The 14,973-nt window shown below is 35.7% G+C and overlaps 1 protein-coding gene across 2 annotated transcripts in view; it reads left to right on the forward strand.

Annotated features, from left to right (window-relative positions):
* CNOT6L (CCR4-NOT transcription complex subunit 6 like) overlaps window positions 1-14,973 on the forward strand; it is a 112,727-nt gene that overhangs the window by 61,813 nt on the left and 35,941 nt on the right. For both annotated transcript variants that reach the window (XM_082653169.1, XM_082653168.1), the window contains exon 5: window positions 11,985-12,074. In XM_082653169.1, coding sequence (XP_082509295.1) covers window positions 11,985-12,074 — 90 coding nt within the window. The remainder of the gene's footprint in view (window positions 1-11,984; window positions 12,075-14,973) is intronic.

Consider the following 14,973-nt stretch of genomic DNA (forward strand, 5'->3'; position numbering starts at 1 on the left):
GGAACTTTTACAACCTTTTAATCTGTGAATAGAGACCTTTTCATTTCTTCCTTTCCTTATTTTTTGCCTTATCACACTGGCAAGGACAATATTAAATAGAAGTGATGACAGTGCATGTCCTTGCCCTGTTCTTAACTTTAGGGAGAAAGTGTTCAGTCTTTCACCATGAATTATATCAACTGCAAGTTTTTTGGTGCTTTTTCAGGTTAAATAAATTTTCCTTCTATTTCTTCACTTTTGCTGAGGATTTTTGTCATTGATGCAAGTTGAATTTGGTCAGATACTTTGTGTGCAACTGTTGAAATGATCATAACTTTTCTTCTTTACTTGTTTATATGCTGATTTACATTGGTGGTTTTTCATTAATAATCAGACTTCTATCAAGAGGTAGAACTCACCTTTTATTCCCATTTTAAATACCACTTAGCCATAATGTATTTTGTTTTTAATATATTACTGAATTTGCTAGTATTTTGTTGAGGATTTATACATTTATGATTGTAAGGCATTCTGTAGTATTTTTTTTTACAATGTTTTTATCTAGCTTGATAAGGATACTACTGACTTCGTAAAATGAGTTGGAAAGTGTTACTAACACTTCTATTTTCTTGAAGCATTTCCATTTGTATTATTTCTTTCTTATATTATTGGTAGTATTTTCCAGTAAAACTATATGGGCCTGAAATTTTCTTTGTTGAAAAGTTTTTAACTACTAATTCAGTTTCTTTCATTGATATAAGACATTGAGGTTATCCCTGTCTTAGTGTAGCTACTTCAACTCTCTTGGTTACTGTTTGCATGTCATACCTTTTTCTGTGCTTTTACTTTCTATCTATTTATGTCTTTGATCTATAGTGTCTCTCTTCTGGATAGCATATAATGAATCATGTTTAATTATTCATTCTGCTAATCTCTGCTTTTTAATCAGAGTTTAATCCACTTACATTTAATGTATTTGCTGATAAAGTAGGATTCACGTCAGTCATTTTGCTATTTGTTTTCTGTATGTGTTGTGTCCTTTTTGTTCCACTGTTCCTCAATTAATGCCTTCTCTTGTGCTGAATGGATATTTTCCAGTGTACAGTTTAATTCCCTTGTTTCTTTTACTATGTTATTTTGAGTTATTTTCTTAGTGGTTACCCTGAGGATTATAATTAACATCTTAGTTTACAGCAATCTAATTTGGATCAATGGCAATTTAGTTTCAATAATATAAAAGAACTTTGCACCTGTAACTCCATTCACTTCTCTTTTATGCTGTTATCTTTACAAATATCATCTTTTTACATTGTGTGCCCATCAACATAGATTTATAATTATTGCTATATGCAGTTATCTCATATCAGGAGAAAAAAATAAAAACAAAAATCACATTTATACTGTCTTTTATATGTGCTATGTAAAGTACCTTTATTGGTACTCTTGATTTTTCATATGGATTCAAGTTACTGTTCTGTGTCCTTTCATTTCAGCTAGAGGAATCTCTTTAGTATTTCCTGCAGGGTTGGTCTGCTAGTGAGAAACTCTGTTTGTTTATTTGGTAATGTCTTAGTATCCCCTTTATTTTTGAAGGACATTTTTGCTGGATATAGAATTCTTGGTTGATAGTTTTTGGTTTTTTTTGTTTTTTGTTTCTTTTTCCCCTTTCAGTACTTTGAATATGTTATTCTACTGCCTTTTGGCCTCCATGGTTTCTGATGAGAAACTAGCTGTTAATCTTATTTTGAGGGTCTGTATACCATGAGTCACTTCTGTCTTAGAGCTTTCAAGATTCTCTTTCTGTCTTTGACTTTGCACAGTTTTATTATAATTTGTCCAGGAGTAGATCTCACTTACATTTTATTTTACTTGGAGTTTATTGAGCTTCTTCTATTAATGCTTTCCATTAAATTTGGGATCTTTTGACCATTTTTTCTTTACATTTTTTTCCTGTTCTTTTTTCTCCTCCTCTTCTGGGACTCCCATTTTGCATTATGTTGGTACACTTGTTGTCTGATAGATCTCTGAGCTCTGTTAATTTTTCTTCATTCTTTTTTCTTTTCTTCAGGCTGTGTAACTTCAACTAACCTCTCTTCAGGGTCACAGATCTTTTCTTCTACCTGTTCAATACTCATATTGAGCCCTTCTAGTGATTTTGTTTTGTTTTGTTTTATAATTTCTATTTGGCTCCTTTTTATAATTTCGGTTTCTTTTTTGATATTCTCTGTTTGGTGAGATATCATTCTCATACTTCATTTTAATTCTTTAGACATGGTTTTCTTCAGCTCTTTAAGCATATTAAAATACTGGATTTTCAAAGTGTTTTCTATTAAGTCCTTGGGTACAGTTTTTATTGTTCTTAGGGACAGTTTTTATTGATGGCTCTTCTCCGTTTGTATGGGACATATTCTCTTGTTTCTTTGTATGTTTCATAGGGTTTTTTTGGTTAAGAACTGGACATTTAAAATAATGCAGCAACTTTGGAATTAGACTCTATCCCCTTCCCAGGGTTGTCTGTTGTTGCTGCTTGTTTTATTTGTTGTTTGTTGCTTTAGTGACTTTTCAGAACTAATTCTGTAAATTTTGTATGCTTTGTCATGTGTGGCCATTGAAGCCTTTTTATTCAGTTTATGGTCAGCTAATGGTTGGACAGAGATTTCCTTAACTGCCTGTAACCAGTAAGTCTCCCACTCCTGGCCAAGAGGCTTGGTGTGTGTTTTGGGGCTCACCTTCATTACTCAGTCAAGAAGTTTATAACTCCGCCTTGTCCTTCACTTCCTTCATTGCAAAGCCTCAAGGTCAGACAGAGGTGAGAGCTTAGGCTATTTTTAGGTCTTTCCTAAGCATGTGCATAGGCCTCCATGTCCATATGACCTTCTAGAGTCCCAGGAGTATGTCAGAGCTTTTTGGACCACGTAGTGACATCTCATTCCCAAGTTTTTCCTTTTAAGCTTTTTGGTTAGTCAGTTGTTTGCCCCAGCTGTTTCCATGACCTTGGACACCTACAACTTTAAAACATTTTCCAGTAATAGTTTCCTCCTTCCCCTCCAGGAAGAAGTCTTTTAACGCTATGCAAGAGTAGAGGAACCACCACACAGGTCAGATAATGACTAGTGTTTGTGAATGAGGCTTTGAGAGTGCTCCAGCTCAGTTTTGGTTGCTCCAGTGGCTGCCAAGCTGCCCTGGCAATGAGGGACCAGGAGAAGGTTTAAAACTCGACAAATCACTGTCCTTTTTTTCTTGAATAAATACCCCCTGGGTTGCCGTAATCATTTAGTTAATTTCCAGAGTTCTGACATAGTTGAGTCTGCAATTTTTGCTAGCTTTTTTGGGTTTTGTTACTGCTTTTGTGGAGGGGCAAAATTTTGGAGTTCTTCTCTGCCATTTTTGCTCTTCTCCATTTCTTTTTGAGGTGTGGTAGTTTCTGTCTTAGAAGGAACTTATTCATTTCTTCTAAGTTGTTGAATTTATGCACATAAATATTTTTTAATATTCTCTATCCTTTTAATGTATCAAGGGCTGTTCCATCTTTCGTTTTTTATGTTTATAGTTTGTGTCTTTTTGTCCTGGTCAAAGAGAGGTTTGTCAATTTTATTGCCTCTTTCAAAGTACCATCTTTTGGGTTCAGTAGTAATCTATTGTTTTCCTATTTTAGATTTTATAGATTTTGGCTCTTTATTAGTTCCTTCCTTTTGGTTTCTTTGGGGGTGTATTTGCTCTTCTATTTTTTAGATTCTTAATATGGAGGTTAGGTCACTGATTTTAGATTTTTCTAATATAAGCGTTTGATACTATTTTCCTCTAAACACCGATTTAGTTGTATCAAAGTACTTGGGGATTTTCCAGATGTCTGTCTGTTGTCAATTTCTAGTTTTGTTATGGTCGGATAGTATGCTTTGTGTGATTTCATTTCATTTAAATATGTTATAGTTTGTTTCCTGGCCCAAAGTATGGTCTCTCTTGGTGAATATTCATGTGTATTTGAAAAGAATGTATATCTTCCTGTTTTTGAGTAGAGTATTATGTAGATATCAGTTAGTTGTTTAACAGTGTTGTTAGGGTCTTCTTCATCTTTGTTGATTTTCTGTCTACTTTTTATATTGGTGCCTGGTAGAGGAGTATTAAAGTCTCAAATACCATCTTGCAACTCTTTAAAGATATTATTCTACTGTATTGTTACTGTACTGTATTCTGTTGTTAATGAATTTTGTTGGCATTCTCATATTTTTTTCTTTAGAAGTAATTGATCCTTTTTCCCTATCTGGTTTTAAAGTCTTGTATTTGCCATTGGCATTCTCTAGTTTGCAGTACAATGTAAAGTGAAAGTTTTCGTAAACTTCTTTGTATATGTTGTGCTTCTTGTATCAGTTTATTCAATTTTTAAAAAGTTAGCTTTTGAAAGTTTGCAGCCTTTTTCTTTTTGAATATTGCCTCTCTCATTTCTCCTCTCTCTCTAATCTCCTTCTGGCTAGGAGTCGGAATGTGTTTACTGTTTATTCCATCTGTGTGTCAGAGTCTAAAATTTCCTCTCATATCCTTGTTTTTGTCGCCTCTGTTATCCTTGGGTTTTCCCAGAGACTCTTTAGCTAGGGTCTGAGGCTTGCAGTTCTTGACCTCTAACCCTTTGTTATATAGGAGCTCTACTGATGTGATGAAGTGTGAAGGAGAGGAAGAGTCCTCTAGTCCTATGATTAGGTCTCAGTCTTTTGGTGAGTCTGAGTTGGGTATCCTCCCTCCCCACACACTAGAGGGGGCTGGAGTGGGATAAGAGAAATATTGGGTTGGTTAGGCTTTGGTAAAACCTCACTTGGTTGTACTCTGGTAAAATGGTTTCCCTTGTGGGCAGAATTGGTTAAGGAGAACATTACTTTCCCTCTCCCCTAACAGAAGCACAGGGGGATTTTTCTCCAGTATTTATAGTGAGAACCCAGTAGGACCCTGGGGAGTAAAACGCACCAAAGTGTGGGGCCCTGCTTGTGTTCAGGACAGCAGTTTGCCCTGTGGCCTCAGTTGCGGAGGTGGGAGTGACAACTTCCAGTCTCTTCACACGTCAGACCAGAAACCAAAGTACTGTTCTCTCTTTCTAGAGCTCCAATTCAACGTATATTAAGATTTCTTGTTCTAACTCCCATATTTTTATTGTCTCATATTTTACATTTTCTGGATGCTCAGTGATGCATTCTGGATAATTTCTTTGAATATAGTTTTCCTGTTCACTTATTTTATTTTCAGCTGTATGTCGTCTACTGCCTAACTCACTCATGTTTTTTTCCCCTAGTACTTTATTGAATTATAATTACATACAGTAAAATACCCAAATACTTAAGTATGCTGCTTGACTAATTTTGACAAAAGTAACTGCCTAACTCAAGATGTAGAACATTTCCATCAACCCAGGAAGTTTCTTTTTCCCACTTTCAAGTCAGTTGGAAGCTACTAACCAGATTTTCACCATAGTTGTACTATTTTACACTTTCATCAGCAACTTCTGAGAGTTCCAGGTACTTCACATTCTTTCTAACCACTTCGTTGGTCATTGCATTTTAATTTTAGCTATTCTGATTGGTGTGTGTTGCATTAAAGCTTTTTTTTCACATCTTATTGGAGTACAATTGCTTTACAATGGTGTGTTAGTTTCTGCTTTATAACAAAGTGAATCAGTTATACATATACATATGTCCCCATTATCTCTTCCCTCTTGCGTCTCCCTCCCTCCCACCCTCCCTTTCCCACCCGTCCAGGCGGTCACAAAGCACCGAGCTGATCTCCCTGTGCTATGCGGCTGCTTCCCACTAGCTATCTACCTTACGTTTGGTAGTGTATATATATCCATGCCTCTCTCTCACTTTGTCACAGATTACCCTTCCCCCTCCCTATATCCTCAAGTCCATTCTCTAGTAGGTCTGTGTCTTTATTCCTGTCTTACCCCTAGGTTCTTCATGACATTTTTTTCTTAAATTCCATATATATGTGTTAGCATACGGTATTTGTCTTTCTCTTTCTGACTTACTTCACTCTGTATGACAGACTCTAGGTCTATCCACCTCATTACAAATAGCTCAATTTCGTTTCTTTTTATGGTTGAGTAATATTCCATTGTATATATGTGCCACATCTTCTTTATCCATTCATCTGATGATGGACACTTAGGTTGTTTCCATCTCCAGGCTATTGTAAATAGAGCTGCAGTGAACATTTTGGTACATGACTCTTTTTGAATTATGGTTTTCTCAGGGTGTATGCCCAGTAGTGGGATTGCTGGTTCGTATGGTAGTTCTATTTTTAGTTTTTTAAGGAACCTCCATAGTGTTCTCCATAGTGGCTGTACTAATTCACATTCCCACCAGCAGTGCAAGAGTGATCCCTTTTCTCCACACCCTCTCCAGCATTTATTGTTTCTATGAGATGATATCTCATTGTAGTTTTGATCTGCATTTCTCTAATGATTAATGATGTTGAGCATTCTTTCATGTGTTTGTTGGCAGTCTGTATATCTTCTTTGGGGAAATGTCTATTTAGGTCTTCTGCCCATTTTTGGATTGCGTTGTTTTGTTTTTTTGTTATTGAGCTGCATGAGCTGCTTGTAAATTTTGGAAATTAATCCTTTCTCAGTTGCTTCATTTACAAGTATTTTCTCCCATTCTGACGGTTTTCTTTTGGTCTTGTTTATGGTTTCCTTTGCTGTGCAAAAGCTTTTAAGTTTCATTAGGTCCCATTTGTTTATTTTTGTTTTTATTTCCATCTCTCTAGGAGGTGGGTCAAAAAGGATCTTGCTGTGACTTATGTCATAGAGTATTCTGCCTATGTTTTCCACTAAGAGTTCTATAGTATCTGGCCTTACATTTAGGTCTTTAATCCATTTTGAGTTTATTTTTGTATATGGTATTAGGGAGTGTTCTAATTTCATTCTTTTACATGTAGCTGTCTAGTTTTCCCAGCACCACATACGGAAGAGGCTGTCTTTTTTCCATTGTATATTCTTGCCTCCTTTATCAAAAATAAGGTGACCATATGTGCATGGGTTTATCTCTGGGCTTTCTATCCTTTTCCATTGATCTATATTTCTATATTTGTGCCAGTACCATACTGTCCTGATTACTGTAGCTTTGTAGTATAGTCTGAAGCCAGGAGCCTGATTCCTCCAACTCCGTTTTTCTTTCTCAAGATTGCTTTGGCTATTCAGGATCTTTTGTGTTTCCATACAAATTGTGAAATTTTTTGTTCTAGTTCTGTGAAAAATGCCATTGGTAGTTTGACAGGGATTGCACTGAATCTGTAGATTGCTTTGGGTAGTATAGTCATTTTCACAATGTTGATGGTTCCAATCCAAGAACATGGTATATCTCTCCATCTGTTCGTTATCACCTTTAATTTCTTTCATCACTGTCTTATAGTTTTCTGCATACACACACGTCTTTTGCCTCTCTAGGTAGGTTTATTCGTAGGTATTTTATTCTTTTTGTTGCAATAGTAAATGGGAGTGTTTCCTTAATTTCACTGTTAGATTTTTCATCATTAGTGTATAGGAATGCAGGAGATTTCTGTGCATTAATTTTGTATCCTGCAACTTTACCAAATTCATTGATTAGCTCTAGTAGTTTTCTGATAGCATCTTTAGGATTCTCTATGTATAGTATCATGTCATCTGCAAACAGTGACAGCTTTACTTCTTCTTTTCTGATTTGGATTCCTTTTATTTCCTTTCCTTCTCTGATTGCTGTGGCTAAAACTTCCAAAACTATGTTGAATAAGAGTGGTGAGAGTGGGAAACCTTGTCTTGTTCCTGATCCTAGAAGAAATGCCTTCACTTTTTCACCATTGCAAACTATGTTGGCTGTGGGTTTGTCATATATGGCTTTTATTATGTTGAGGAAAGTTCCCTCTATGCCTACTTTCTGGAGGGTTTTTATCATAAATGGGTGTTGAATTTTGTTGAAAGCTTTCTCTGCATCTATTGAGATGATCATATGGTTTTTCTCCTTCAATTTGTTAATATGGTGTATCATGTTGATTGATTTGCGTATATTGAAGAATCCTTGCATTCCTGGAATAAACCCCACTTGATCATGGTGTATGAAACTTTTAATGTGATGTTGGATTCTGTTTGCTAGTATTTTGATGAGGATTTTTGCATCTATGTTCATTAGTGATATTGGCCTGTAGTTTTCTTTCTTTGTGACATCCTTGCCTGGTTTTGGAATCAAGGTGATTGTGGCCTCGTAGAATGAATTTGGGAGTGTTCCTCCCTCTGCTATATTTTGGAAGAGTTTGAGAAGGATAGGTGTTAGCTCTTCTCTAAATGTTTGATACAATTCGCCTGTGAAGCCATCTGGTCCTGGGCTTTTGTTTGTTGGAAGATTTTTAATCATAGTTTCAATTTCAGTGCTTGTGATTGGTCTGTTCATATTTTCTATTTCTTCCTGATTCAGTCTTGGCAGGTTGTGCATTTCTAAGAATTTGTCCATTTCTTCCAGGTTGTCCATTTTATTTTCAAAGAATTACTTGTAGTTATCTCTCATGATCTTTTGTATTTCTGTAGTGTCAGTTGTTACTTCTCCTTTTTCATTTCTAATTCTATTGATTTGAGTCTTCTCCCTTTTTTTCATGATGAGTCTGGCTAATGGTTTATCAATTTTGTTGATCTTCTCAAAGAACCAGCTTTTAGTTTTTTTGATCTTTGCTATCGTTTCCTTCATTTCTTTTTCATTTATTTCTGATCTGATTTTTATGATTTCTTTCCTTCTGCTAACTTTGGGGTTTTTTTGTTCTTCTTTCTCTAATTGCTTTAGGTGCAAGGTTAGGTTGTTTTTTCGAGATGTTTCCTGTTTCTTAAGGTAGGATTGTATTGCCATAAACTTCCCTCTTAGAACTGCTTTTGCTGCATCCCATAGATTTTGGGTTGTCGTGTCTGCATTGTCATTTGTTTCTAGGTATTTTTTGATTTCCTCTTTGATTTCTTCAGTGATCACTTCGTTATTAAGTAGTGTATTGTTTAGCCTCCATGTGTTTGTATTTTTTACAGATATTTTCCTGTAATTGATATCTAGTCTCATAGCGTTGTGGTCAGAAAAGATACTTGATACAATTTCAATGTTCTTAAATTTACCAAGGCTTGATTTGTGACCCAAGATATGATGTATCCTGGAGAATGTTCCATGAGCACCTGAGAAAAAAGTGTATTCTGTTGTTTTTGGATGGAATGTCCTATAAATATCAATTAAGTCCATCTTGTTTAATGTATCATGTAAAGCTTGTGTTTCCTTATTTATTTTCATTTGGATGATCTGTCCATTGGTGAAAGTGGGATTTTACAGTCCCCTACTATGAATGTGTTACTGTCAATTTCCCCTTTTATGGCTGTTAGTATTTGCCTTATGTATTGAGGTGCTCCTATGTTGGGTGCATAAATATTTACAATTGTTATATCTTCTTCTTGGATCGATCCCTTGATCATTATGTAGTGTCCTTCTTTGTCTCTTCTAATAGTCTTTATTTTAAAGTCTATTTGTCTGATATGAGAATTGCTACTCCAGCTTTCTTTTGGTTTCCATTTGCATGGAATATCTTTTTCCATCCCCTTACTTTCAGTCTGTATGTGTCTCTAGGTCTGAAGTGGGTCTCTTTTAGACAGCATATATATGGGTCTTGTCTTTGTATCCATTCAGCCAATCTGTGTCTTTTGGTGGGAGCATTTAGTCCATTTACATTTAAGGTAATTATCGATATGTATGTTCCTATTCCCATTTTCTTAATTGTTTTGGGTTCATTATTGTAGGTCTTTTCCTTCTCTTGTGTTTCTTGCCTAGAGAAGTTCCTTTAGCATTTGTTGTAAAGCTGGTTTGGTGGTGCTGAACTCTCTCACCTTTTGCTTGTCTGTAAAGGTTTTAATGTCTCCATCAAATCTGAATGAGATTCTTGCTGGGTAGAGTAATCTTGGTTGCAGGTTTTTCTCCTTCATCACTTTAAATATGTCCTTCCAGTCCCTTCTGCCTTGCATAGTTTCTGCTGAAAGATCAGCTGTTAACCTTATGGGGATTCCCTTATGTGTTATTTGTTGTTTTCCCCTTGCTGCTTTAATATGTTTTCTTTGTATTTCTTTTTTACAGTTTGATTAATATGTGTCTTGGCGTATTTCTCCTTGGATTTATCCTGTATGGAACTCTCTGTGCTTCCTGGACTTGATTAACTATTTCCTTTCCCATATTAGGGAAGTTTTCAACTATAATCTCTTCAAATATTTTCTCAGTCTCTTTCTTTTTCTCTTCTTCTTATGGAAACCTTATAATTCGAATGTTGGTGCGTTTAATGTTGTCCCAGAGGTCTCCGAGACTGTCCTCAGTTCTTTTCATTCGTTTTTCTATATTCTGCTCTGCAGTAGTTATTCCCACTATTTTATCTTCCAGGTCACTTATCCATTCTTCTGCCTCAGTTATTCTGCTATTGATCCCATCTAGAGTATTTTTAATTTCATTTATTGTGTTCTTCATTGTTGTTTGTTTCATCTTTAGTTCTTCTAGGTCCTTGTTAAATGTTTCTTGCATTTTGTCTATTCTAGTTCCAAGTTTTTGGATCATCTTTACTATCATTATTCTGAATTCTTTTTCAGGTAGACTGCCTATTTCCTCTTCATTTGTTAGGTCTGGTGGGTTTTTATCTTGCTCCTTCATCTGCCGTGTGTTTTTCTGTCTTCTCATTTTGCTTATGTTACTGTGTTTGGGGTCTCCTTTTTGCAGGCTGCAGGTTCGTAGTTCCCGTTGTTTTTGGTGTCTGTCCCCAGTGGCTAAGGTTGGTTAGCCTCAGCTCGCATCCCCGCCCACCACGGCGGGTGAGCAGACAAGCCTCTCTGGGCTGGTGAGTTCCGGTCGGCACTGATACTCTGTGCAGGAATCTGTCTGCTTTGCCCTCTGCACCTCTGTTTTTGTGCTTCCCCCCTCCGCCACCTGCAGTCTCCGCCCGCGAAGGGCCTTCTGTGTGGAAACCTTTCCTCCTTCATGGCTCCCTCCCACTGGTGCAGGTCCCGTCCCTATCCTTTTGTCTCTGTTTATTCTTTTTTCTTTTGCCCTACCCAGGTATGTGGGGGGGGGTTTCTTGCCTTTTGGGAGGTCTGAGGACTTCTGCCAGCGTTCAGTAGGTGTTCTGTAGGAGTTGTTCCACGTGTAGATGTATTTCTGGTGTATCTGTGGGGAGGAAGGTGATCTCCAGGTCTTACTCTTCTGCCATCTTCCCGTCTTCCTCCAAAGATTTTTTTTAATAGTTATAAACTTCATTTCAGAAAGGTCTTCAATTTTTGTTTTTTCAAATCTGTTTGCTAGACTATTTTTGCATGCTTGTCTTAATAAATACCGCCTTTATTTCTTAAGACAATATATAGACTGTTAACAGTAGTTTGTTTTTTGAAATTTGATAAATCTGTACTCTCAGTATTCAGATACCCCTGATCACTGTCATAAAAAAAATTCTTATTTCCCTCTACATTTCATTAACTCATCTTGGTAATGATAGGTTTTCTTTTCACTTGAAATACCTTCCTTTTCTCCATGTGTAGTATAGATATTCTAACTAGGAAGACCCTCGTTTATATCACTCGTTCTTTCTCATACAAGGCTGTTTTTCTTTCAGTTAGAGTATTATCTTCAAAGATAAATGTAGAACCTATGGGTTACTTAAGGGTGCCAAGTTTTGATATTACTTCAGAACTGACCAAGATTAATATGTGTATGTGTGTGTGTGTGTATGTATGTATGTATGTATATATGTGATTTGACACACCCAAATTACAGGTGTACAGTATAAACTGAAATCTGGAAAGAAATAATTCTTCTGAAGTTTTTCTTTATGACTTGCTCAACAAAGAGTATTTAGTTCCTATGATTTCTTTAAATTTATGTAACAGATTAAGTACAGTAAAATTCACTTTAGAAAATTAGTATTTTGTTTTATAGTGTATATTTGTTTTGTCTTCCAATTGTAACTCTTACAGATTTTATTTTTCTCTTTGTCTTTAGGCAATCCTTTATCACAGGATATTCTCAATTTATACCAGGACCCAGATGGAACCCGAAAGCTACTGAACTTCATGCTTGACAATCTTGCAGGTAAATATTAATGACAAAGCAGTAAACTCTACAGATATTACCGTTAGCTAATAGATCACATGTTGCTTAAGAGCTTCTGACCATTTTATTTTAGTTGTTGTTATTATTATTTTTAAAATTTTTTTATTGGAGGCATCTGACCATTGTTTTATAACTGCTTGTAGGATTGAAGTTCCTGGCATTAGTATATTCCATGGTAGTGGGACATTCTTCTTTTCACGTACTGAGTGCTTTATGTTAGGATCATTAGTTACATTATCTTATTGAATCTTTTTAGGAATCTAGGAGGTAGGAATTTTTACTGGCATTATACAGATGCAAATTCTGAGATTCAGAGAATAAAGTAATTTACCTAAGCACACAGCTGATTAATGCCAGAGCTGTGAACTCAAGATTGTCTTGCTCTTAATCACAAAGATACATAGTTATCAATTGTTTGAATTTGATGCAGAATGTTTGGAACCTACATATTGTGCACATTTTTCATGAATGAAATGACTTGTTTGATTCACTACACATCTGTGGAAATTTTGAAAGCAAGATTTTAATTAAGAACACCAGATTTATCTGATCAAAATAGTGGTATTCCAAATGAAAAATTTTTAATGTAAGAAAGCTATTAAGTATTTGACTTAAAACTTGTTTGTTTGTTTAAACACTCAAAATATATTTAAAAGAATGGAGATGCTACTAAATTCAGATATTTTTCTTGGAATAATACCTTTCTGAAATACAGAATCTTAAAACAGAGTTAGAGAAATCTAGATCCCAATAGAGGCCATCATCACAATATTTTGGCTGTACTCTTTTTAATTGTATTATAGAAGACACCCACCTACATACAAAATTTTAAAAAAATCGTAAGATTTACAATAAGGTGAAATCAAATTAATGTAATTTAAAAGTTTTTTGGTTGATTGATGAGAGAGAGATAACAAACTTATTAGAGAAGTCCTTTTAGTAAGAAAGTAAGAATATGTGGCTGTTAAGTTGTATACAAAGCATGTGTATGTTATTTCCTTCTTGTTTAAAAATTAAGTATCTCTTGTCTCTATGGATATAGCCTGTTGACCCAGCCATATGGCACGTGTGGTGTGTGTGTGTGTAATTTTTAAGGCGTTTTTCATGTGTTTTAGATATAAGCTCTTTGTTGATACATATGTTGCAAATACCTTTTCTGGTGCTCTTGTTGATTTTCCACTCTCTTAATTTGTCTCTTGATGAACAGAAAAAATTTAACATACTCTGCTTTATTGATCTTTCTAGTGTGGTACTGCTTTTGTGTTCTCTTTAAGAATTTTTCTCTACCTCAAGCTCATGAATGTATTCTCCTATGCTAGTATCTAAAAACTCCATTTTTTACTTGTAACACTTAGAGCTATAGTCTTCCCAGAATTGAGTTTGTGTAACACAGGAGTCAGTTTTTCCATGTGTGTATTAAATTAACCCTTAGCCATTTATTGAAAAGACTGTCCTTTCATTACTGTTTTTTTGTGCCATCTTTGTCATGAATCATCAGTGTTCTTATGGTATTTCTAGATTCTCTATTTTTTGTTCTCTTCATCTAGTCTTTATGGCAGTATAACATTGTTCTTAATTATGGCAGTTTTGTAAAATGTTTTGAGATACAGTAGAGTAAGTCTTCCCTCTTGATTTGATTATAAAGTCTTGGCTAGTTTTGGCCCCATGCTTCTTTTGCCTTGTATTTTCATTAAAATTGCTAGAAACAGCTTTTCAAATTTCTCCCCTCACCCAAGTGTAGGGATTTTGATTGGGGATACAGTTGACTCTTGAACAACACAGGTTTGAACTGCACGGGTCCACTTATATGCAGATTTGTTTTTCAAAAATAGGATCTATAGGATCCACGTTTGGTTGAATCTGTGGATGTGGAACCGTGGATATGAAGGGCTGACTGTAAGGTTATATGCAAATTTTTGACTGTACAGGAGTCAGGGCCCCTAACCCCTGTATTGTTCAAGGGTCAACTGTAGATTGCTTTGGAAAGAATTGACATGTTTGCAACACTGGGTTTTCTAATCTAACAGTGTAGAATATTCTTTTATTTATTGTGCCTTCTCTAATTTATTGTGCCTTCTCTAATTTAGTTTTAGGTTTCTGTGTATTGGTCTTGTGCGTTTTTATTACATTTATTCTAGGTATTGACTTTTTTGATGCTTTTATAGTCTTTTTGAAAATAAATAGTATCTTAATGGATATTGCTGATTTGTGGAGTGCAATTGAGTTTTGTATACTTCGTGGTATTCCCACCTTGCTGAACACTTGCTAAATATGTATTCAACCACTTTGCTCAATTCATTTTAATCCTAATGCATTTTAATGGCAATTTACGCAAGCATATCATCTGTAAATTCTACTTTTAATATTATTTTTCTAATTCTTATATCCTTTATTCTTTTTCTTTATTGCACTTGCTAAGACCACCAGTAAACTGCTAACTAAAAGTGATCATAATGGTTATCATTTAATTTCATAATTTATTAGCTTTTAATAATTTATATTTAAGTAGGACGTTCACTGTAGTTTTTGTTTTTTTTTGCGGTACGCGGGCCTCTCGCTGTTGTGGCTTCTCCCGTTGTGGAGCACAGGCTCCAGACATGCAGGCTGAGCGGCCATGGCTCATGGGCCCAGCCGCTCCGCGGCATGTGGGATTCTTGCGGAATGGCGCACAAACCCGTGTCCCCTGCAACGGCAGGCGGACTCTCAACCACTGCGCCACCAAGGAAGCCCATTCACTGTAGTTTTTATATTGATAGTTTAATCAGATTACGGGTTTTCTTCTATTTCTAGTTTGCTAAGAGAGTCTGTTATTTTTTTATTTTTTTGCGGTACGCGGGCCTCTCACTGCTGTGGCCTCTCCCGTTGCGGAGCACAGGCT

Source organism: Grampus griseus, assembly GCF_964374135.1.
Source record: "Grampus griseus genome assembly, chromosome: 4".
Lineage (NCBI taxonomy): Eukaryota > Metazoa > Chordata > Mammalia > Artiodactyla > Delphinidae > Grampus > Grampus griseus.